Source organism: Onychostoma macrolepis, chromosome 16 (genome assembly GCF_012432095.1).
Source record: "Onychostoma macrolepis isolate SWU-2019 chromosome 16, ASM1243209v1, whole genome shotgun sequence".
In the NCBI taxonomy this organism is placed as follows: Eukaryota; Metazoa; Chordata; class Actinopteri; order Cypriniformes; family Cyprinidae; genus Onychostoma; species Onychostoma macrolepis.
In genome coordinates, this window is record NC_081170.1 from 34,809,709 (window position 1) to 34,836,098 (window position 26,390).

Consider the following 26,390-nt stretch of genomic DNA (forward strand, 5'->3'; position numbering starts at 1 on the left):
CTATCCCATGACTTTATATAACTTTTTTTCTTTTACGATTGTGAAGGACACACTGTAAGTCTAAACTCAGTTGTGTATTTCAGATGCATCACATCCCACAACCTCTTCATCTGCAGATAAACTGTCACTCAGTCACACCGTAATGATGGACTTAAAGGCATATGAAGATATTTCACTGGAACTTGGTCTTCATCACATCTATTTTTTGTTTTTATTTTGTTTTACTTCTTTGTGTATTTATTCATGTTCATTGCCAATTGTCATTTTTTAATGTATTCAGCTAATAACTGTTGTTAAGAGCACTGACATTTTTGCTACAATATTACATGTCAATAAAAAAGTACCCAATCCACACAACATTGTTCTTGTTGTTGTTTTAATGTAAAACCCTAATAGGCTACACTTATTTGTGAGATGATGATTATTATTACTGTTATTACTTGGGTTTATGCATAAACATACCCAGTCACAGCTATCCCATGACTTTATATCACTCAACTGTGCATTTCAGATTATGTCACATCCTACAACCTCGTCATCTGCAGAGAGAAACTGCCACTCAATTACACCAAAATATGCATAATGATGGACTTTCAGGCATCATAGAGGATTATGAAAATACAGTATTTCACTGGAACTTGGTCTTCATCACACTATTTTCTGTTTCTAGTTTGTTTTAAGTATTTTTTTCTTTAAGTATTTATTTATGTTCAATGTCAAGTGTCATTTATTAATGTGTTCTGCTAATAACTGTTGTTAGAGCACTGTCATTTTTGTTACAATTTCGCATGTCATTAAAAATAAATAAATAAATAAAAGTACCTAATTGACATGCTATTGTTTTTGTTTTAATATGTAAAACCCTAATAGAGGCTACAAAATAATATAAGACCAGGCAGATAGAGGGGTAAAAACTATATTAATAAATCTAATATTAATAATACTATTAAAGTATATAGAAATATACTAATGTACTAATATTAATGAAAATAAACTATCATTAAAAAGACCATTAATGTCCTATATAGCATTTTCAAAGCATGGTTCTTTATGGAACCCTATAAAAAGGGTTCTATTTAGCACCAAAAAGCGTTCTGCTGTTGTTACAAGCTGAAGAACCCTTTTCTGGTAACTGTTTAGAACCATTTTTCTTAAGAGTGTATGGCAGGCCGTTTTGACATCTGTTGCTTTAACTGTATTGGTATAAAACTTTGAAACAGAAATCTCATCTGTCTTTTGCTGCATTACTATTTAACATTGATGGCATACTATAGAGAAAAGCTACTAGAAATATTATGAGTGCCTACTAAATTTGGAATGAGTTAACTTTTTAAAATTAAAAGTCCTTGCATTTATATTTTCTAGTAAAAGAAATGCATGTTTATTGTTGAAAACCCAATGGTCATTGTTATATTACATTGTTTTTGTTTTTTTAAGTACCAGTAACATACAAATGCTAAAATTAACTATACTGGGTTTTTTTTTTTTTTTTAAGTCTGGTTAGTTTTAATTTAAATGTTCAAATGTCTTGCCACAGCTCTCTGGGAGGAGCTCTCTCTCACTCTCTCTCCGTCTAACACAGAGGACCGCGGAAGTGAAGACACCTTGTTGTTATGCGCTGAAATGGCATTTCAATAAAGTTTTAAAACGTTTTATGGTCATTTTGTGGAAAAAAAGCGACTCTATTCGGCACTTGGACCTTTCAATTGTTGCTGCTGAGTGCTTTTGCAGTGAGTTGAACTAAATATTTGGTCTCGCGTTAGAGAGAATCACGGTTGTTCTCACCTGTCAGATACAAATTTATCATTACAATCAGGAGACTGTAATAAATCTGCAGTTAATCTTAACGATCAGCCCACAAGTGTGATGTGAATTATTGCATTGAGTGTATTTAAAGCTGAGCACGATGACTGACATGATGTAATAGTATTTGCTGATGTGTGTTTCAGTGCATCACAATGAAGGCTACTCTGACTTTGGTTTCAGCATTTCTGGCTGTCCTTAATGAAGGTAAGAAACTTCTTTTTTTGTCTTTCCCTTTTTTAATTAGTTTGTTTGTTGTGTCTTTATACTGTATAATTACCCATAATCACAGCCACACTGATATTCAGTACTAAGTCACTATACTGTATATTTCATATGCATTTGGTTGAGTAATCTGTGCACTATACAGTATGTTTGCCTTGCTGTTTGCAATAAATTCCCAGTAACACTTTATTTTACAGTGTCCTTGTTATACATGTACTTACTATATAATAACAGCTAAATTACAAACAACTAACCCTAAATCAAACCTAATCCTAACCTTAAATCTATAGTTAATACACTCTAATAAAGATAAAAGATCCAAAGGGATGTTTATCACAGCAATGCCACAGAAAAAAACATTTTTGGTTCCTCAAAGAATATTTCAGTGATCAATTCTTAAAAGAACCAGTTTATTCTTAGTGTGAAGAACATTTTAATCATCCAAAGAACCTTTTTCCACCATAAAGAACCTTTTGTGCAATAAAAAGGTTCCACGGATGCCAATAAGGACCCTTTATTTTTAAGAGTGTATTGTTAATTAATATTGCTCAGTGCTTTTTTGTGTAATTGCACTGTAACAATGACACCTTCAAAAAAGTGTAACCAAAATCCCCTTCATTCGAGTGTCTATGTCTTCTGTGATTCTGTTTCAGGAGCGTTCTGCCAGAGTATTCCGTCTGGTTTTGTGTTACTAAACCAAGCGTACACATTCCCCGGTAACGCCAGCGGCTGTCATCACGCTGAATGGAGAAAGAGACCCCCCACAGACACCACTATCGCCACATACAAAAACCATGCGTTCACGACTGAAAAAGGTTTTCAGGAAGAATTCACATGTAAAGACAACCAGCTGCTTCTCAAATCAGCCAAATACATGGACCAGGGGCCCTATGAGTTCATCTGTGATGGGGATAAAACTCCAGTCAATCTGGATGTCTTATGTGAGTATCTACTGTATCTGATTCATAAACTACCCGTCAAAAGTTAGATTTTTTTACAAAGAAATTAGATTTTTTTTACACTTTGTGGAAGCCATGAAACATTTTTTCAGGATTCTTTAATGAATAGAAATATAAATAATTTATAAATGTCTTTAAGCTTCGATCAATTTAATGCATCCTTGCATTATTTCAGCTTTTTAATGATAATATATGACGGTTTCCATAAAAATATGAAGCAGCACAACTGTTTTCAACATTGATAATAATCAGAAATGTTTTTTGAGCAGTAAATCAGCATATTAGAATGATTTCTGAAGATCATGTGACACTGAAGACTGGAGTAATGATGCTGAAAATACAGCTGCGCATCACAGAAATAAATTACAGTTTAACAGATATTCACATAGAAAAAAGCTATTTTAAATTGCAATAATATTTTGCAATATTACTGTTTTTACTGTATTTTGATAAATAAATGAGACCTTTTAAAAAATCTTAATTACCTCAAACTTTTGACTGGTCGTGTATAAAAGAGCTACTTAAGTAGATCATTAGCTCATGATCATCAATTGATTTTGATTTAAATCATGTTCCCTATACTATAGATGCTCTAAACGAGAGCGCGGTAGAGATGGACAACATCACCCTGAGCTGTTATGCACACGATGCCAAGGATGTGACCTGGCTGCATAACAACAAAAGAGTTTTGCACTATAAGACGGACGGATCCGTGAATCCTGGCAAAGGCTACGAGAAAAGAGCTTCGCTGGAGAAGAACTGCTTCAAAACCGGCAATTTTTCTTTGACCATCACTCGTGTTCGCAAGGCAGATGCTGGAATATACCGTTGCTTTGTGGATGATGAAACGGTTAAAGGAAACCCACATGCCTCTGTGCTGCATGTCAACGGTAAGACATGGGAAACTTGATTGCACTGTATTACATTTCATTTTACCAGTCAACTTTGGCATAATAACAATCTGGTGCATTTTGCACTGTATTTTCACCCTGAAAAACCAGTCAGTGTCTTTAAGCATGATTCTATTGTTTGATTCACAAAGAGAAACGCTCCGGTCCAGCAGACCAGACACACTCCAGCTGCAATGAAGCAATTCTGATCACGCTCACTGTAGTTTTTGGGCCCGTCTTGGTGATCAGTGTGACATATTTGATCACCACAGAAGTACGCAAACGTCAATCCACGTCCACTACAGCGGATGACACCCCTGAAACCGACCGTATGCTGATGTCTCCTACCAGCCCAACAACACCCGTCAATGAAAGCCAGTCGGAGGTCACTCATCCTGTTCAGGAGAGCGACTCCATGGAAAATAAGCCTTCCAACACCAGGCCTATTATTTTTTAATGTGGTGAAATGAGGCCTGTGAAGATACAGACAGCTAGGCCTGTTTCACACTGCAAGCAACAGAGCTTTCACAGAATTTCTGCTGCATAACCGACTGCAAAAAAAGTTATTTCAAATATTGATTTAGTGGGGCAAATTTAATCTTTGTGGAAGAAGCAGGAACACATTTACGTGTTTACTGTGTTTACTGTGAAAAACTGTTTTAATTAAGCATGGAATAACTGACGACGGTTTCAGTGTGTGTCAAAGACAGACTTTCAGACCAAAAATGTATATATTTTTTCTCTTTCACTTTTGAAATCTCACAGCATTAGCCCTTTTAATGTTAATTTATTGAATGTTTTCTTTGTAATGTTCACACAGTGCATTAACTTCCTCTGTTCCTTTAAAAACAGACTGTCTCATCAAAACACTCGTCTAGCTCCATGTTTAGCACTCTGTTTTGACTCTGAATAGAGTGTTACTTGTAGTAGATGAAATGTTTCATTAAAACTTTTACCAGTAGTGTTAGTATCGTAGTTTCTAATGCTGACTGAACAATAAGGTTGTATCAGCAAACCGATGGAAGTATTCAGATGAATAAAATGTACAGGTGCCAGTTTTGAGTATTAATGATGATTTGCTGCTCAAGAAACATTTCTCATTATTAGACTTGATTAGAATGATTTCTGAAGATCATGTGACACTGAAGGCTGGAGTAATGATGCTGACAATTCAGCTTTGATCACAGAAATAAATTACAGTTTAATAGATATTCACATAGAAAATGGTTACTTTAAATTTAAACATTTCACAGTATCACTCTATAGTTTATATATATATATATATATATACATTATTTATATAACTATATTTATGATCAACTGAATGCAGCCTTGATGAGCAGAAGATCTCACTATGTCATAAGAAATCTTTATAATAAGCCAAATAAAGATGTATAACAGACGATTTACCTCCTCTCCCCTCACTATCTGCAGGCTTCACTTGAATGGGCCGATTCATCTGAAAAACAAACATGAATAAACTGAATTCAATTTACACAACATACAGTCTCTATTCATGCAACATACAAGACAATTTTACCAATGCGTCCAGGCTTCCCATACACAGTACATAACCATAGCCTTGTATTTTTACACAACCTTGATGACTTCTACACCTATTTTTTCCCATGCCAGCACATACCGTAGCAATCTGTGGTCCCTCACTTTGCATTAATGCTTAATGCTGATTTCCATATGCTCTTCAGTATTTATATCCTGTGACCTTTTGAACATGCTGCACCCTGCACTTCAACTAATGTGCACAGGATTGTAGAGATCAGCTTTAGAATGATGGCCATCCGGATTACAGAGACACGCTGGATTACACTGAACAGCATGTGTGTGTGAATGTGTGAATCTGCCAGTGAGATGTTGGGAACCAGAGTGGTTTATAATGCATTGCCATGGTACTGCCAGTAGTGTTCATTTTGTTATTGATATCTCTGATTTGAATTTGAATTTTATTAAAGGGAAAGGCCCCATCCTCCATCTCATTTTCGAGGGACCCAATAGCGCATACATGATACAATACAAAATACAACACATAAGTAATACACACAAAAAAAAAAAATTACTTAAACAGACAAACAACAGCTTACTCCCCTAATCATCCACCCACAGTCTACAACTATATTAAACAAACAAGAGCATGTACATACCAGAAAACATACACTTTAATACAAGCATGAAAATCAAAATATGAAAACACCCTAAAATAAATAAATACATTGATAAATAAATAATAATAAAAATAAATAAATAATAGATATAAGTAATTTATCAAAGATAATAGATAAATAATAAAACAAACAGTTACTGTTACTGTAAATTATTCATAATGTATTGATTCTTTTTTTTTCTCTCTCTTAAAAGTTCATTCAGAATATACATATACGTTCAGAAAGTCTTCTAGATCTGCACACTCTCTATAATTACACAGAAAATGAAAAGGTCACACAATTAGTTCTTCTGCAGTTCTTTGAGGAACCCCAGTTTGGGAAACCCTGGTGTTATCATGTTTAATGCACTTCATGATGTTGACAACAAAGAATGGAAAATATTTTTATACAAGTATAGGTCAAAAGTAATCCAAAAGTAATCTAAAAGTAGTCTGAATACATTACCTATGTGTGTAATCCAACAGATTATATTACTAACTACAATTACTGTTATGTACCTTGTAATCAGTAACGGACTAGTGTGTAAGTGAACTAATGTTGCTCTTTTAGCTTTTGAGTTGTACCAGTTTTCATAATGTAGAGAATGTGAAATTTTAAAATTTGGATAATACGTAGATGAATACGGAGGTGAAATAAATAGCTAAATGTTTTAATTTATTTCTCTTGTGGCCCGAACATAGGGTAGTGAAAGAAAGAAAAGAGAAGAAACATAGGCCTATTTCGTGTTAAACAGGTTGTTTATTTCGGTGCTTGAAATAAAGCTTTTTCATTGATGATTGCAGTGTTAATCGTTTTAATTATAGGCCTATAATTCATTGTATAATAAACCTGTTTTGAAAGACCTTTTTAAAAACATTTTCAATGAGGAGTTAGCAATCTTTTATTATCCTTGCAGCAGTGATGCGCTATGAAATTATTGCAGGGCAAATTAATTGTAATAGGCCTATTAATTTAAAAATAAAAGTAACTTAATAATAATAATAGGCCTAATAATAAGAAGAATGTAACAGGCCTACATTAATTGAAAATGCCAAATTAGAAAGTAATGTATGTAAAATTATTTTATTCAGAAATGTCATGTTTGTGATTTTTTTGTTAATTAGTTATTTAAATTAATAGGCCTACAAATTAGGAAACAGGTGTAGATTATCGCCAGCTTCCGTCACAAAATTTATAAAAAAAAAAAAAAAATAAAAATAGGCTAATCATTGTGAGGACGACTGGCAACTGCTGGTGAAATATCTTGATTCTCACTTTATAGATTATGTTAGTCGATCTAGTGGGCGATGGTCAAAGTAACCTAATAATGTAATCTATTAAATATGCATAAACAGGTTTCATGCCATAACATATTTTAATACGACTGACTTTATATTTCACATGAATTTAACATTGAAAGTTAATGTGAATAAAAACATTGTAAGTTAGGCTACTAATCATAACACTTTCATTGCACAGAAAGAGATCAAAGAACATTTTTACTGACAGTCTAGAGCTCAAGCACTCTCAAAAACTCCCATTAAAATCACTGAAGCTGTTTACACTGTCAAATTAATGTCTTACTTACATATTCGTACACACATTTGCACTTTGTTGTTTCTGACGAGAGAATTTGCCAGAAAGAGGTAGTCAGTCAGCGAGCAAGTGAAGAAAACACCAGCATTTTAGCGATGACTCATCTGAACGCCTCTGATTGGTCATTGCAATCATAGCTCAATAGAGTCGTGTGTGATTGGTTATAATGCAGTGCTGTAGAACGCCAGCCAGCGAACGCAGATTTGAATTTAGCAGCTGATGATAGACGCACTGATCGTTCTAATCACGCCGGTGTGATTGTATTAAATATAGAAAATATTAATCGGCTATTTTTTGTCTTTTGGAAGCTGCATTCAAAATCCACTTGGCTCAAAAATCTGAGGGGCACGTGCCCCTCACTTTGAATGGGCATGACGCCCGTGCCTGTGCCCATCAGGCCCGTCCGCTGCATACGCCCCTGGTTGACATTCTCAAGATTTTTGCTTATAGGTGAAAGTGCAATAGTAATATATACAGTAAGTCTGTAATTCCTCAAATGACAACAATCACGATCAGCAAGCACAATTAAAATTTTGAGCAGAATAATTGTGATAATTAGTTTAACCATTGTGCAGCATGACAAAAAATGTGAAATACAGTTTTTAACTGACTAAAGATAGACTAAACTTCCCAGATGTTTAGTGGACTAAAACTTGATTGATCAAATAACAGGCTCAACTGGCTCAAAATAAAACCACCAAGACTGATTTCACGAGGAATGGGAGAAAAAAATAACAGTAAAACATAAAGACTGTAATATATAATGAAAAGATAGAGAGAGCTCTTGACATAAACAAGATTTTAAGAAAAGATGAAGACTAATACAGAGCATTCTTTAAGTGTATTTAAAATCAACTAGTGATCAAATTAACCGCTTTATCTGTTGACAGTGTGTGCATAAATCAGACATACATAATAACATTACATTATATGGTAACACTTATTTTAAGGTGTCATTGATACACATTAATTACTGATTTACACATTAACCTAAAATCTGCTTGAAGTACACTGATAACCCACCACAATAACACAGGTGTAAAATGCAAAATGTAACATAAAAGACTCCAACATACGTACACGATCAGCAACAAAAATAAGAAAAATATCAATTTAATAAAATACACTCATTAAATACGACGGGAACCTCTTTTTCCCTCTTAAACTGTGGCTTGCATTTTTACCTTAACACATATTAACATTTTATTTTATTTTTACTGCACATTTTGTCTTATGAATATACTGTATAATAGATAATGTCAGCATATATATATATATGTAAGGGATAATCAACGGCTAGCTGTGCATTAAATGATTTGAATGCACGACGTGGAGGCGAAGAACCACCCGACGCGCAGCGGAGCTGACTGGAATGATAAAAATGACGGTTATTTTCGTCTGTATTACCATTCACCTGTAACTGTATGTTACTATGGTTACCAATGTTCATAGGAAGCACATTAATATGGAATGTGATTAAACTGACCTGGAACTACCTGTGCAGTTCAATGAATTTAATCAACACCTGCCAGATAATCAGAATCCAGTATTCAGACAGACCATGGCATAAATATATATATATATATATATATAAAAATATAATTTTTGCAATAGGCCTATAGCCTATTATATATGGCAAGGTAACTTAGTTAACAGGTTTCAACAGTAGTATTCCACATGCCTTTCTGCTGAAATTGCAAAGCGTTTTATCAGTGTAGGAGTGAAAGCGAGAGCGAGGGAGAGAAGAGACACGCTCTAGTTTTCTAGAGTCACGAAGCTCATTTGTAAAATGTCACGAGTGCAGCGATGTGCTTAGTCATGGAGAGAGATAGAGATACTGAGAATACAGGAGGACTGAGAGACTGTGAAGGACAAAGTGCAGATAGACAACACAGTGAAGACATGAATGAGAAATGAGGGAGAGAGAGAAAAGCACAACATGAGGAGTGAGATAGACAAATATGAGGAGAGTTGAGGGCCTTCAGACAACGATTGAGAAATAATGATCTACAACATCAACAAACAAGACAAAAAAAAGAGTAAAAACCCCCAAGACATTTCTTAGTTGTCAGTCCAAGGGCCGCTTGCACCATCATTATATTTACTAGGAACAGAACATTTCTGGAACATTTGCTATTCATTATTTCTGTAACACAGTGACACTCTGCATCATCGCCATGGTAACAGAGGCAACAGCCTCCTCCGTTGTCATGGCAGCATAGCTGACCACATCATCATGCTGAAGGTAGGTAAACAAGGATGCTTGTTGCCATGGGCAACAGTTCAAATCAGTGGTTAAATAAAGGATGAGGAAGAGAGAGGCACAGCAGAGAGAAGAACAAATAGAAGAGGAAGAGAACGATGAGAGCAGGAAAGAAAAGAACAGAAATATTAAATATTTTGAAACATTAAATATTTGTCCATGCCTTTCTGGCTGAACAAACGTTTGGGTGTTTTCTAGGGTGTTGCAAGATAGTTTCTTTTAGGTGGTTGCTACAGGTTGTTGATAACTCAGTATGGGTCTGTGTTTTTTTGTTTTTTAATGGCCCAACAGGTGCAAATGGTGCATCATTTATAACTATAACTAAAACCATAAAAGAAAAAAAGAAAGAACAAAAAAACATTAAGTGAAATAAAATACTATGTAATTAAAAAAAACCTCAAACTAAATAAACTAAAAGTAAAAACTAAAGCTTAATTAAACCATATAGACATAAAAAAAATTATGGTAAAAACACACAGTGAAATTACTAAAACTTAATTAAAATTAAAATGAAAATATAAAAATAAAATAAAATTTATTTTCTAAGTTATTAACAAAACCTATAATAGTATATGGATGATACTAAAATAAGAGTGACCCAGTCACTTAGTGAAGCTGCTCTGACCTTCAGTAGTTCAGTTGCAGAGCTTTCATCACATGACTAACACCCATCCTCTACTCTCAGATGGTTGGAGGGTAATTAATAAATAAATACATACATGCATACAATGATATACTGAAAAAAGCTATCAAATAACACACTCTCTTCTAGGTGAAATTTAAAATGATTATTTAATAAAGCATATCTACACGTACACGCAGCAGAATCCTCAGGCACCTCATCATAATCCTGCTAGATGAGGGTTTGATTTAAACACATCTGTAGGGTTTATATTAAGTCTCTCTCACACATAAATAGATTTTCATGCACTCGCTCACACACACACACACACACACACACACACACACACACACACACTCCTCCTACAAAACACACACACACACACACTCCTCCTACAAAACACACACAGCAAGAAGCACACGCTCTGTAAATCTCGACCCTGCAGTCATTCTGAAAGGATTTTTCATGGATTATGCAGTATTAAATCTGAGGATTATTCAACAAATTGCATTTTTTCTCCCTCCATCCCCAGCCAACATACAGTCACTGGACCGAACCTCCTCACTGTGTGTGTGAAGCTAGTTTGATATTTTGTTTTCATGTTGGATTACAATATAAAACACACACACACACACACATTTAATTTTACAACACAAGCATACACAATATGATTTTTCTTTCTCTCCCAAACATTTCCACTCCACATTCACTTGTTGCATCATTCATGTTCCCTAGCAACCCTCCATCTTCTATCTTATAGTGTGAGAGTGTGTTACTAATACTAATACAAAAACGTGTTGCACTGTCTATGTGGCTATGATATTCTGGAAAAAAAAAGAGTGACCTAAGTCAACTGGTTTTATTTAAGTCAATATTACAGTATGTAATATCACTGAATAAACTTTTAAAAAATCATTTATACCAACAAAACAAAATTGTAGGTTAAATTAAGTAAATAGCTCTTCAAGGTAACAAATGCATGCCACCAGTTTTACAGAGTAGATAAAATTAAGTGTGATATAAATGTAACAGTGCAGCTCTCCTCAACAAAGCTCAAGATCTGATACTGCATGAGCCTCAACAAGCAGCATTAATAATTTCCCTCTGAGAGCATCATGGCTTCGTGATAATATTGTATGTATTAGAATGACTGCACATTCAGACACACATTCCTAAAAGAGCTGCTGTTGTTCAGATCCTCACTATAGCAGATTCCCTAGAAGCTGATAAAAGCAGATTCAGAACAGGAAATGCCCACAAACACTGTGTGTCACATCAGTTTAACCCTGTCAGATGCCTCAGTGCAGACTGACAGCTGTATTTCTCTCATTAAGGCAAAGGTTTATTTCCCATCCTCCCACAGCTCTATTCATCTCTTCATTCTCCCTCTGACCTTCCTGAGCTCATTCAACTCCTCTCCTCTCATCTCATCTCTCCTCACTGCCCCAATCCCTTTATGCTTCAGAGAAGAGAGAAAAAGAGATTATCAATTAGGAATTGGACACAAATTGAGATCTTAAACATAAATCTGACTGCAATTTAAAACTGGATCTTCATAGAGGTTTCAAAAGTTTAGTTATTAAGTGGGTGCATACACTATTATTCAGCTTTTTGGGGTTAGTTTTTTTTTTTTTTTTTAAGGTAAAGTAGTCTCTTCTGCTCATCAAGCATTTGATCCATTTATTTGATCGAAATACAGTAAAAACAATAAAATATTATTACAACTTCTTTCAATATGAATATATGTTCAAATGTAATTTATTTCTGTGATCAAAGCTGAATTTGATTTTCAGCATCATTACTCCAGTCTTCAGTGTCCTTCAGACTTCTTCTGATCTTCTTAGGATGAGATCTTCTGACATGATCCTTTAGAAATCATTCTCATATGTTGAACATTAAGAAACATTTCTGATTATTATCAATGACAGTTGTGCTGTTTCATATTGTTGTGGAAACTGTGACACGTTTTATTTTGCACGATTCTTTGACGAATGGAAAGTTCAAAAGAACAGCATTTATTTGAAATAGAAATAATTTGTAACATTATGAATGTCTTTACTGTCCCTTTTGATCAGTTTAATGCATCCTTGATGAATAAATGTATTAATTTATTTCAAAAATCTTACTGACCCCAAACTTTTGAGCAGTTGTATATGTACAGTCTGTATGCATCTATCTATTAGGACTTTAATTTAATTAATTGCATGATATGCTGATTAATTATTAGTCTATGTAAACCATTGGCTATGTATCACATCTTTCAGTTTTTCAGCATCTTGCAGCATGAAAGCAGTAGGGCTGCAACTAATGATTATTTTGATAACCGATTAGTTGGCCGATTATTTTTTTCAAATAATCAGATAAAAAGTCATTCTTTTTTATTGACAACATACACTATTCCACAAGCTGCCCAATGCTGTGCTTCAAATAGACGTGCCAACTGAATGCTATAAACATACTGTATGGTGAACATATCTATATCTATACTATAAATTATGTGCAAAAGAGTTATAAAGCACAGTTTAAATTGAGAGTTTAAATAGACAAATGGACAAAGGACAGTTTAAATCCCTACACTAAAAATGGAAATAATAAAGAAAAAACAAACTCAGTGTTAACAGATGAGAGGAATGTTCTGCATGCACACACACATTCACTCTGAATACATTAACCTGTTACTGTCATTTCTTTATTCTGTAAATGTAAGGAAAGTCTTAAATTTATATTCAATTAATCGCTGTTATTCCTTTACAGTTACTATCATAACATGCTTGAATTACACCTAAATTTAACATCCAATAACATATATTTAAACAAAAAAATTAAACAAAATATTAATTATAATACAGTAAAATTGTTTATGGCATGTTTGGGGCAGCTTGGATCATGCACCTTTCCGAAGCAGCTCACTCTGTTTCTTCCACTATTAGATTAATGTAGATTCATTTTGTCCATAGAAATGCGTTATTCAGTGGTATAATTTGATGTGACTGGCAGAAGTTTTCCATGCACGGTGGGCAAATGCAACTAATCAGTAATGACATTCATTGTCAATGATTTGGTAACACTTTACAATAAGGTGTCATTTGTTAACATTAGTTAATGTATTAACTAATACGAACAAACAATGAACAATACATTTATTACACTATTTATAAGTCGTTGTTAATGTTAGTTAATAAAAATAGAGTTGTTCATTGTTTGTTCATGTTACAGGGCATTAACTAATGTTAACAAGCACAACTCGTGATTTTAATAATGCATTAGTAAATCCTGAAATTAACATTAACTAAGATTAATAAATGCTGTAAAAGTATTGTTCATTGTTAGTTCATGTTAACTAATGTAGTTAACTAATGTGAACTAATGAACTTTATTGTACAGTGTTACCAATGATTTTTATTATCGATTATTACCGATTAGTTCTTGCAGCCCTAGAAAGCAGCATGTCAAACTTTTTGATTGTATACTCAATTTACTAATACAACTACGTTGTAAACTAAGTACACTAAATGAACAGGCTAGATTGTATGCTATTATCTGTCATTTTATTCCAAGCTCTAGTTAGTACGTCTTTACTGTATATCTCTATGCTACTCACTGCTCAATCAGAATTCACTGCACACCCATCCCAAACTCTGCTGCGTGACTCCTGTTTGACCTCTAGAAATCCTCTTGGCTTTACTCTGGACTCCAGCAGCTGCTGTCATTGGATTCATGTCACTGCTTCTGTGTGCTGTTACAGCACAGCCTCTGCTCCACCCCCTCACTACCCACAATCCATTACAGTCCATTATCAGACAGTGTTTGTCCCAGAACGACCACTGGCAGCGCCGATATGAGCCTCCTCATCTCTGCACTCCAAGAGACACTGCCTGAGTCACTCTGGGAAGGGAGTGGTATAAGCCATGAATATGACTATATCATTTAAATGTAAATGAATTTTAGGGCTGGGTAGTGCATGCAAGTTGTTTTCTAAAAGCAGTTTGTTTGTTTGTGTGTGTGTGTGTGTGTGTGTGTGTGTAGATTCAGATGAAAAGCATAGTGTGCTTAATGGTCACTAATTACATTTAGACTAATGTGTTTGTGATTTATGTCCTTACAATCCCCCCCCCCCCTCCCCTCCAAAGTGTAATTAGCTAATGATATATATGCCTTCATAAAAACATAAACATGCTTCACCACACACACACACACACATTTACTTTTGTATCCCAATGGGGGCCTTCCATAGATTTCTATTGTTCTTATAAGCAGCTGGTTATCAATTCTATAGACTAACCCCACACCCTAACCGCAACGCTAACAGAAAACATAAAAATGCGATCTACAGTGTAGTTAATTAGGTACACACACCATAATTCATTCAGGAACTTTCTACTATTTCTAAATGATCAGAAATAGCAAAATTTGTGACTGTTAAGGCCTGTTCACAACAAAGCTTTACAACGATAAATATAACTACACATTTGTAATAGTATCGTTGGAATCACTTTCCGAGCAATTTTTTCTCAAGCTGATGAATGATAAAAACACTGACAGCCAATCAGAATCTACCGACTTTGAAGAGCTTGAGCATTTATGACAGAACTGCAGCGCGCTTATAACAGTGTTATTGTCCATTGATATGGATCCTTATATAGTTATCATTATAGTTATTGTCTGTAGGTGTGGATGATAATATAATTAGCATTATAGATATCATCCATTGGTTTGAACCTAGTTATTGTTATAGTTATCATTACAGTCATTGTGTGTTGGTGCGGACGCAAATATAGCTAGTTATCGTTATAGATATCATCCATTGGTGTGGATGGTAATATAGCTATCATTATAGTTATTGTTATAGTTATTGACTGTTGGTGTGGACACTAGTATAGCTATCATTACAGTTATCATTATAGTTAACATCTGTTGGTGTGAAATTAACACTAATATAGTTATTGTTATAGTTGGTGTGGATACTAATGTAGTTATCATTTTAAATATCATCCAGTGGTGCTTTAGTTATCGTTATCACTGTAGTTATCGTTATAGTTATCATCATGGTTATCATCCACTGGTGTCAATGCTAATATAGTTATTGTTATTGTTATAGTTATCCTACCTGGTATCCCAGGTATCCGACCTGATCGATACGAAAATGTACCTGTGGGGACTTTCCTTCACTTAAAGCACGAAACGAACATGAATGAACATCAGAACATATTTTATTTCAACCGCGGAACACACTATTTTTCAAGTTTAAGTCCTCCGAAGTTAATCTACTCTCCTTTCTGATTTGTGGTTAAGGCTAGAAGGGATAAAGCTGTATGTCAGTATAGCATAATTTCTGTCACACTGTACAACAATAAATACTGTTTTTGCACTATTGTTTAGGGTTAGGGTAGGTGTAGACATTTTAATCACATGATTGTCATGCGTTAACTCATGATTAATCGCAACTTAATTGCACATTTTTATCTGTTCTAAATGTACCTTAATTTAATACTTTTCAAGTTTTTAATACTCTAATCAACATGGGCATGAACAAATATGGGTGCTTTATAGGGGTGATATTTGGCGAATATCCTAGTAAACACAGTCAGTCAGTATGTCTTAACGTAAACAGTTGAGAAAGAAAATGCATGTGTATCAGTATATTAAATCCTGTCACGGGTCAGGGTGCCTTCCCGGCTCCTCTTGCTGTCTGTGTTGTCCCGTCAGGTTCGGCAGCTCGTGGTCTGGGCAATCAGCGGAGTGCACGGATCATGAGCTGACTCTCCCCCACCTGTCGCTCATTCCCCCACTCCCTTATATGTCCCTACTTTCCTGCTCCACATTGTGAGTAGATTGTTTTGTCCTGGCTAGTGCTCTGTGTAAGATTTATGCTGCTTTCTCTGACCTTCTGTTCCCATGTGCTGCAGGACTCGTCGTATGGAGATCCAGCAGCTTGTATGGTCTGCAGACGCTGCCGGCCAGCTCTGGAATCTCCGCTTCCTTAAGCAGCTGTTAATTATTGTTTATGCTATTTTGTATTTTGGTACGGAGAAATAAAGTTTCTCCGTTCTCTACTCTGCATCACCTAGTCCTCTATCACTCACACCTGACAGAATCTACTCACCACGCATGGATTCAGCAGAGGAAACGGTGTTGCGCCGAGCCCTCTCGCAGCAGGGCATTCTACTGGGTCGGCAGCAGGAAGAACTTGAGGCTTCTCATCGCGCCTATGCAGAGGTTTCGCTCCTGCTGAATCAGCTGGTGGAACGGCTGGACCAGCTACATGTCACCTCTTCTGCAGCTCAGGCGGCAGCACCCGCTCTTGGCCCAGAAGGAGCAGCTCCTCGCCATGCAGAACCGCGGCTTAATCCGCCCGCTCCTTACTTGGGTGAGCCCAACTCATGTCAGTCATTCCTGTCCCAATGCTCGCTGATTTTTGCTCTCCAACCTTCCTGTTTTCCCAAGGAGGTATCCAGGGTAGCGTACGTAATCACCCTCTTTTTGGGCCAAGCTAGAGAGTGGGGCACGGCCATGTGGGATGGCGAGCAGGCCTGCTGTGAATCCTTTGAGGCGTTCTCGGAGGAGCTGCGCAAAGTGTTCGATCACTCGGCTCGGGGAATTGAGGTGGCACGAACCTTGTCAGTGCTTCAGCAGGGCAAGCAGTCCGTGTCCATGTACTCCATTGAGTTCCGCACGCTCGCCGCATCCTGCGGCTGGAATGACAAGGCACTCTGGGATCACTTCCTCCACGGCCTGGCAGAGAACATGAAGGACGAGATATATTCCCTGGAGCTGCCAGCGGGCTTAGATGGATTGATCGAACTTGTTATTCGAGTCGACAACCGGATTGCCCTCCGTTCCCGGTACCGAAGAGGAGGAGTTCCCCGCGAGCGCGTCACGGGCGTCGAGTTGGTGACTACCTGTGACACTCTGTCTCAACGCCGCGTCCTCCCGGAGGAGGAGCCTATGCAGGTCGGAAGAGCACGGCTAATTGTAGGGGAGCGACTCCGTCGCCTGGCCAATCAGCTGTGTCTCTACTGCGGTGAGGCGGGGCATGTGGCAGCTGCGTGCCCTGTAGCGGGTCGACGCTCATCATGCAAGGGGGAGCATATGGTGAGCGTTACTACGACTCGACTGCCATCTGGTGGTCGTGCCGAGTTTCTAGCTTCACTACGGTTCTGTGGAGCTGCTTTCCAGGTCTCGGCGTTAATTGACTCTGGAGCAGAGGGCAATTTTATGGATTCTGGATTGGCCACGCGCCTGGGGATTTCGTCCGTTGCCCTGGTCGAACCTATTTCGGCTAGGACTCTTTGTGGCACCCTATTTACTAATATTACTCTAATTTTGTTACATTAACTCTGTCTGGTAATCATGCCGAAGAGATCCGATTCCTCCTTATTCACTCACCCACCGCTCCAGTGGTGTTAGGTCACACCTGGTTGGTTAAACATAACCCCCACATTGATTGGGCTTGCAGTTCCATGTTGGCTTGGAGCCCTTTCTGTTTGGCCCAATGTTTGGGTGCTGCATTTTCCCTGGTTATATCCTGTTCTGTGTTACAGGAGGAGCCGGTGAGCCTGGCAGATGTACCGGAGGCTTACCATGACTTGAGAACGGTGTTCAGTAAGTCCCGAGCTTCATCTCTGCCTCCGCACTGTCCGTATGACTGTTCGATTGACCTGTTGCCTGGCACTTCCCCACCTAGGGGGCGCCTTTACTCTCTGTCCGGCGTGGACAGGGAGGCCATGGAGAGGTATATTCACGATTTTCTGGTAGTAGGCATTATCCATCCCTCTTCCTCTCCAGCTGGGGCGGGGTTCTTCTTCGTGGAGAAGAAGGATGGTTCACTGCGCCCCTGTATAGACTATCGGGGGTTGAATGATATCACGGTAAAGAATCGTTATCCTTTGCCGTTGATGTCATCGGCCTTTGAGCTTTTGCAGGGGGCAACCATCTTTACGAAGTTGGACCCCCGCAGTGCTTATCACTTGGTTTGGATTAGGGAGGGGGACGAATGGAAGACTGCCTTTAACTCCCATACTGGGCATTTTGAATACTTGGTCATGCCGTTTGACCTTTAAAACTCCCCGGCGGTCTTCCAGGCACTCGTCAACGATGTGCTCAGAGACATGATCGATCGGTTTGTGTTTGTCTACATCGACGACATCCTGATCTTCTCCCAGAACAAGCGCGATCATGTCCAGCACGTCAGGCGAGTGCTCCAGCGGCTGCTGGAGAATCGTTTATTCGCCAAGGTGGAGAAGTGTGAGTTTCACGCATGGTCGGTTCCGTTCCTGGGTTATATTCTCTCACCTGAAGGTATCCGAATGGATCTTGCCAAGGTAAAAGCTGTTGCTGATTGGCCCACCCCAGACAGTCGTAGAGCGGTCCAGTGTTTTCTGGGGTTTGCCAATTTCTACAGACGGTTCAGTCGGAACTTTAGTCAGGTCGCCCTTCCTCTGACGGATCTCACCTCCACTAAGAAACAGTTCTGTTGGTCATCGCAGGCTCTAACTGCGTTTGAGAGTTTGAAGAGTCGGTTTATTTTGGCTCCTATTTTAACGACCCCTGACCCGTCCCGGCAATTCATTGTGGAGGTGGATGCGTCCGAGGTGGGGGTGGGGGCAGTTTTGTCTCAGAGATCACCTTCAGATGAGAGAATACATCCCTACGATGTCCTTCCTTTTTCTCCCATCGTCTAACCCCCACGGAACGGAACTACGACATCGGGAATAGGGAGTTACTAGATGTCAAGCTGGCGCTGGAGGAGTGGCGTCACTGGTTAGAGGGCGCGGGGTTTCTGTTTATCGTTTGGACTGACCATAAAAATCTGGAGTACATCCGCACCGCTAAAAGAATAAATTCCAGGCAGGCTCGCTGGGCACTATTTTTTTGGACGTTTCAGGTTTACCACCTCTTATCCTTAGGCTCTAAGAATGGTAAACCTCACGCGCTGTCGCGGATCTTTGAAGCTAAGGCCAGTCCCACCCCCCCGTGGCGATTCTGCATCCCGAACGGGTTGTGGCAGTGGTCACCTGGGGGGTGGAGTCCAGGGTCCACACTGCGCTATGCGATGCTATGGTTCCCGCAGGATGCCCAGAGAGTCTGCTGTTCGTGCCCGAGTCGTTCCGAACTAGCGTCCTACAGTGGGGACACTCCTCTAGCCTAGCTTGCCACCCTGGAGCGACTCGCACTTGTAGGTTAATCAAGCAGCGGTTTTGATGGCCGTCCGTGGTGTGGGATGCTCTATGCGTGCAAAGCCTGTGCGATTTGCGCTGCGGGTAAGGGCTCCAATCGACCCCCAGCAGGGCTACTCCAGCCGCTTTCGGTCCCTTCGTGACCCTGTTCACACATAGCGATGGACTTTGTTACTGGCTTGCCCCCCTCTAATGGCAAGACAGTAGTCCTCACTGTGGTGAACAGGTTCTCGAAGGCGACCCACTTTATTCCACTACCCAAATCACCTTCAGCGATGGAGACAGCGACTATTGTCTTGGATCACGTGTTCCGTATTCATGGCCTCCCGGTGGACATGGTTTCTGACAGGGGTCCCCAGTTTTTGTCTAAATTTTGGACAGAGTTCTGTCGACAGAGGGGTGGCGACTGCGAGCCTATCCTCCGGATATCACCCGCAGACCAACGGTCAGGCTGAGTGTGCCAATCAGGATTTGGAGAGTGTTCTGCGCTGTGTGGCGTCGGCCGAACCATCACACTTGGAGCTCCAGGTTAACTATGGTCGAGTACGCGCATAACTTCCTCCCTTTCTCGTCTACGGGTTTATCTCCCTTCCAGTGCTGTTTAGGCTACCAGCCACCATTATTCCCCTCTCAAGAATCCGATGCCGTTGTTCCTTCCGCGTATGCGTTTATTCAGACATGCCTCCGTACTTGGAGGGTCGCCAGAGAAGCCCTCACTCGGACTGGCGAGAGGAACAAGGCGTCGGCGGACCATCACCGTACCAAGCCTCCACTTTACGTGTGTGGTCAGAAGGTCAGAAGACTTCCCTCACGTAAACTGGGACCCAAATTTGTTGGACCGTTTATTATTGCCAAGGTGCTCAGTGATGGTGTGGCTCAAATTACAAAGGTTAACCCCACAATTTAAGAAGATCCACCTGGTTTTCCATGTTTCTAAGATCAAGCCTGTCTTTCCCCCACTCCCTTATATGTCCCTACTTTCCTGCTCCGCGTTGTGAGTAGATTTTGTCCTGGCTAGTGCTCTGTGTAAGATTTATGCTGCTTTCTCTGACCTTCTGTTCCCTTGTGCTGCAGGACTCGTTGTACGGAGATCCAGCAGCTTGTATGGTTCGCAGACGCTGCCAGCCAGCCCTGGAATCTCCACTTCCTTAAGCAGCTGTTAATTATTGTTTATGTTATTTTGTATTTTGGTGGCGAGAAATAAATTTTCTCCGTTCTCTACTCTGCATCTGAGTCCTCTATCACTCACACCTGACAAAATCATTGCTTTCATTTTTAAAGTGAAAGTAAACTAATAATAAATCTAATGCTGTCAAAGAAAAATGCAAGTGCTTACTGCTCATGACTAAATAACCTTTTGTGAATATCCCAATTGGGTTACAGGATGTGAAAATTTCAGATAAATGTTCATGTTATATATTTTGGTTGCATTTGTGAGTTAAAATAGCATTTAAATAGGTATATAATATCATTAAATTGCATTTAAATAAGTATATAATATCAATATATCGATCGATATACTCCTGTATCGAATCGAATCGTAATCGTATCGTAGAATTTTTTGAGGTATCGGCAAATATCGTATCGCTGGGTATGAGAATCAATATCGTATCGTATTGTGACAAGCCATCTGATTTACACCCCTAGTGCTTTATGCAAATGTTTGTTTATCATTAGTGAAACCATAGTTAGCATAGAGCATGAATACTACATGTTTCAAAGGTCATAGATGTTTTTCAAATAACTTGTTCATGTCTATTAGACACATGAAAAAAGAACATAGAAATACCAGGTTCCCATTACTTCTCTTTATTTGCACTAAGCAATTTACTCACACAAGCCTGTTTACATTTTCGCATGACAGAGCAGCTCACTTCTTCTGAACATGCAAAATGTACATTTATTATTTATTATTACATTTGTAATGCAGCTAAATTCTCAATAAAACTGTTTTCATTGATATATTTAAGACTACATAGCTCTCCCTTCCGAGATGTTAATCTGCACAAAAATCCTGATAATCGAGCCGTCGTCTGATAAAATGAAATAGGCTACACATAAGATAAAGACAATAGCTGTGCTGTGATTTTGGCTATACTTGCATGTAAAATTAGAGAAGCAACATAATATCTTGTTTAACTGAAAGCGCTGCTCCTCTCCGCCACTCGCTGAACAATGCAGACGCACAGAGAGAGTAGTGTGCGCAGTGGGAAAGAGAGACCTCGCGCTTGTGCGGCAGTACCGGCGAGTCTCAGAAACTAAATAAGGTTTGGGCAAACCCTAAAGAGGCGCTTTTTTATAAAAAAACAAACAAAAAAAAGGGGGGTCTGAAAAGTTGCAAAATCTAGCGATAAAGTCGCTAAGTTGGCAACACTGTGCATCTCCATTTCTCCAACTACAGGTTAGGCCACGGGTCAAACAGAAAATGCGCGCTGCGTTAATCGCACGTTAATAAAATTAGTGCAGTTAAAATCAATTTGCGTAAACACGTTAATAATGCATTAATTTTGACAGCCCTAGTAGAAAATTTAGTTTAATGTTCGTTTCCGGCCGTAGCTGTTGGACAAGATGGCAGATTCGGCATTATGATTGGTCAGATCACCTGCCAATCAAGGTCTTTGCAAACGGTCAGTTGGACTTAGGATGCCAATCCTTGGGTACGAATCCCGTCAAAAACATGACTCACGATGAAAGAGCTGAAAGATGAGAGATCAAAAAACAAGCTAAAACGGCATGCTTGCAATTACGTTTTTTCGTAACATTCGCTTTTGTTCATACTACTGGGTAGGTTTAGGTGTAGTGCAGATGGTATGTTATTTTAAAACGTCACAGAGCATAAGAGTTATAGCGTCACTCAACGGACATTTCACATCGAATATATCACGAAACTTACTTGTGTAACATGTAACATGTTGCTGTCTCACAAGGCACACGATGAAGGAGTAACTTCAAGAACAGTCTTTTAATTATAATCCACAGAGAGAACACAAGGAATATAGGAGCAGGGTAGCACAGCACGTTGACACAAATAATAACCGACGAGGACAGAACAGAAATGGGGAGAATTTACACAAAAGCAAGAGAGAGACTAATGAAATAACTGAATGAACACAGGTGAACAGAATAACTAATCAGGGCAACTCAGGAAAACTAGGTCAAAGGAACAAAAGACAGGAGATCAGGAACAGGGAAAAACACAACTAAAAGTCCATGACCATTACAGTTTTCTCCCCTCCCGGAAGGCACGTCCTTGCGCCTACAGAAGTCCAACTGTGGAGGGAGGGTGGGGGCTCTGGAGGAGGGCGTGGAGCAGGAAAAATTCTGAAACAAAAAAGGTGTGTTCGACTTGAACAGCGACTGTTCGCTGCACAGAATGATTAGTGTATGACATCAAAGTACCATGAGTGATTCGAAAGCAAAAGGATCTATCTGCTCTATTATGGCTCTCGCGGTACTTTGATGTCATACACTGATCATTCTGCGCAGCACTGCTTCAAGTCGAACACACCTAAAGGGTCCAAAAGAGTCCATGGGGGAGTAGAAGGTGGGAGGAGCCAGGAGCAGGAGGAGCCAGATGTTGGTCCAGAGACCATGGGGGAGTAGAAGGTGGTAGGAGCCAGGAACAGGAGGAGCCAGATGTTGGTCCAGAGACCAACCAGGACGAGGAGCCATGGTGGAGAAGGCCTTGACGATACAATGGGAACAACTGACGGAGACGGAGCTGATGAAAGAGAAGCCCAGGATGGAGCAGAGCAGACGGAGAGCCAGGGCGACACTGAAGATCCGGAGGGCCAAGGTGGAGCTGAAGACTCAGGAGACTGAGGCGGAGGCGGGGATCCTGAAGACCGCGGCAGAGCCGGAGAGACTGATTGACGAAGGCAGAGCTGGAGGGAAGGAGGAGCCTGACAAAACCAGAGGGACGGAGTGACGAGGCGAAGCCGGGGGGGGTGGAGTCCCGAGGCGGCGGATGGTTGACGACTGACCAAGGAGGAGCTGGAGGGACGAGGGAGCCCGGTGGAGCTGGTGGACTGATGGGCCACGGTGGAGACGAGGGAGCTAGGAGCCAAGGCGGAACTGATGGATCGAAGGACTGAGGTGGATTCCAGGACTCGGAGGCTGGAGGCAGAGACAGGGGATCCTTATGCCTAGGCGGAGCTGGAGACTGGAAGTTCAGAGGCAGATCAGAGCGCCCGGATGGCTCTGACTGAGGGTGATCTGAGGGACTGACAGGCACCAGCGGAGACAGGGCTGAGGAACTGGCTGGTTTCAGAGGAGGCGGTAGAGGGAGGCTGGGGGGGAGCTTAGGAGACAGAGGAGATCTTGACGGAACCTGCGGAGACGCAAGAGACGTAGGAGAGCTGGAAGGAACCAGCGGAGACTCAGGAGACATAGGGGGCAATGGAGATTCAGGGGAACTGGGAACAACCTCTCCAAACCAGTCAATCAGGTCCATTTGAAAAATGTTCATAAGTTCCTCATAATATCCAGTAACCAGTTGCAGCTCACCCTCAGTGGTAGGAGTGTGGGTGGGGCTTCCCTCCAAGCCCTCGATCTCCACCAAAACTCCCTCGGGGACGGGCGATGTTACCGGCTCACGCACCTGGTCAGAATGGTCTTGAGGCTCAGGCTCCGGGGCGATGATAGGCTCAGTCGCAGTTTTGCACGCTAGCTCTTGTGTCGCGGCGGGCTCAGGCTCTTCGTCTGCGGTGGAGTCAGGCAATTGCTCTGTGCTGCTGGATGACAGCTGGCTGGTCTCTGGTTTGGGAGTGGGGCTGGAGATATCCTCTTCAAAGGGGCAGACAGAGAAATATAGTCCATTTTTCCATCCAGCACCCACTCCACAAAAGCGGCAAAATTCTCCCGGGGACCGTTCCCTGGGAGGCGTGCCTTGGACAGAGACTTTTTGGATTTGGTGTGCCAAACTCACTATCTGGATTGCTCGCTTTATGTTGTCTACCTCACCGGCCTGACCGAGAGGTCCAGATAGTGAGTTTGGCATGCCAAATCCAAAAAGTCTCTGGTGTGATCCTTCAGTTAACGGTCTTCCTGCTCGAGGCAGAGGAGTTGGACAGCAGGTAAATCCATGATGGGGAAAAAACAAAAGGCAAGGGAAAAAAACTCCACAAAACTATACCTTTTGTGGTCAGTTATTCTGTAACATGTTGCTGTCTCATAAGGCACACGACGAAGGAGTAACTTCAAGAACAGTCTTTTAATTATAATCCACAGAGAGAACACAAGGAATCTAGGAGCAGGGTAACAAAGCACGTTGACACAAATAATAACTGACGAGGACAGAACAGAAATGGGGAGAATTTATACAAAAGCAAGAGAGAGACTAATGAAATAATTGATTGAACACAGGTGAACAGAATATCTAATCAGGGCAACTCAGGAAAACTAGGTCAAAGGAACAAAAGACAGGAGATCAGGAACAGGGAAAAACACAACTAAAAGTCCATGACCATTACAGGCGGTAAGTATTTCCCGTCTTGCGAAAAAGATCCCAGAGGTACGTTTTCATCATGAGACCAGGTTGCAGTTATCTGTTAGTGTGGACACTAATATAGTTATTGTTATAGTTAACAATTGTTATGTAGTTATTATAGTTATTGTTCTTGGTGTGGACTTTACTCCTAAAACATACCCAAAGAGCATGTAATGCAGCAGTGATGGGTATAAAAGCAGAACTGCTGTGTTATCATATTGACCCGAATATAAGACGACCCCCCTTTTTCCAGATGTACCTTTTGGAAAAAGGCTTTTTGAAAACCAAATCTTGTTGTTGTTTTTTTTTCTCTCTGTAAAACACATTTTTTCTTAAACTATTTTCATATTGCATATTATTCCTATTTTAATTTTTGTTTTGAAAGTATGGTAAATACTGGTAAAATGTACCAACAATGACATTGAAAAATATACACTTTTTGATATACCATAAAAATAACAGGTAGCTCATCTGAATTATATAACATTTAGGCTATCCATCTCATAGTAGCCTACGAAAATTTTATTAACAATAGAAGTGAAATCTTATTGTAGTCTTCAAATCTGAGTACTGTCTTATGTTTTAAAATCACTTACAGAGGAAGTTTGGTCCCATCAGACTAACATGACAGTCACGACTCGTGCCGCTGTAAGCTTTTCTTTTTCTTTTGTTTTCACTCACGATCTTTACAACACACATTACATTACATATCTCATGGCACACTCGTTTTACATGTATTTAGCGCCACCTATTGTTGTGGGTGTATTATTGACATGTCAAAGTCTAGACACTGAATATAAGATGGCCGCGTTTTTTCAGATGTATTTCCAAGAAAAAAACATTGTCTTATATTCGGGTCAATACGGTATTATCACTACTGCTGACCAAAGTCAACTAAACATCCCACAAATGTCCTGTTGTGAAAACACACACACACACACACACAGAAGCATTTGAGTGAACTGCTCATAATAGCACTTCCCAGAGGACAGCGAGGCCACGACACACACATAAACAAACACACTCATCACTAACATGATGCTTCCTCAGAAGAAAGAACGGAATGAAAGGAAAAGCTGCGAGCAGTATAATGTCTGTCTTTGGCTGCCCTCAGTTATTGCCCATTGTCTTGTTGTCTTTTCTGAAATTAAACCAGTGTTTGTGCTTCAGTGATGCACAGAAAGGGCCATCTGTCACCCTCAACCAGGG

General features: G+C 39.7%; 2 protein-coding genes across 7 annotated transcripts in view; one reads left to right on the top strand and one right to left on the bottom strand.

The window, feature by feature from the left end:
• The window catches only part of celf3b (cugbp, Elav-like family member 3b), a 63,303-nt gene that overhangs the window by 28,202 nt on the left and 8,711 nt on the right, over nt 1-26,390 (bottom strand). For all 6 annotated transcript variants that reach the window (XM_058746566.1, XM_058746565.1, XM_058746568.1 and 3 more), the window contains exon 4: nt 5,288-5,336. In XM_058746566.1, coding sequence (XP_058602549.1) covers nt 5,288-5,336 — 49 coding nt within the window. The remainder of the gene's footprint in view (nt 1-5,287; nt 5,337-26,390) is intronic.
• LOC131521636 (uncharacterized) lies at nt 1,501-4,838 on the top strand. Its single transcript, XM_058746570.1, has 5 exons — nt 1,501-1,730; nt 1,950-2,010; nt 2,682-2,969; nt 3,575-3,877; nt 4,030-4,838. Exons 2-5 carry the CDS (start codon nt 1,959-1,961, stop codon nt 4,332-4,334), a joined length of 948 nt encoding a protein of 315 aa, XP_058602553.1. The 5' UTR covers nt 1,501-1,730; nt 1,950-1,958; the 3' UTR covers nt 4,335-4,838.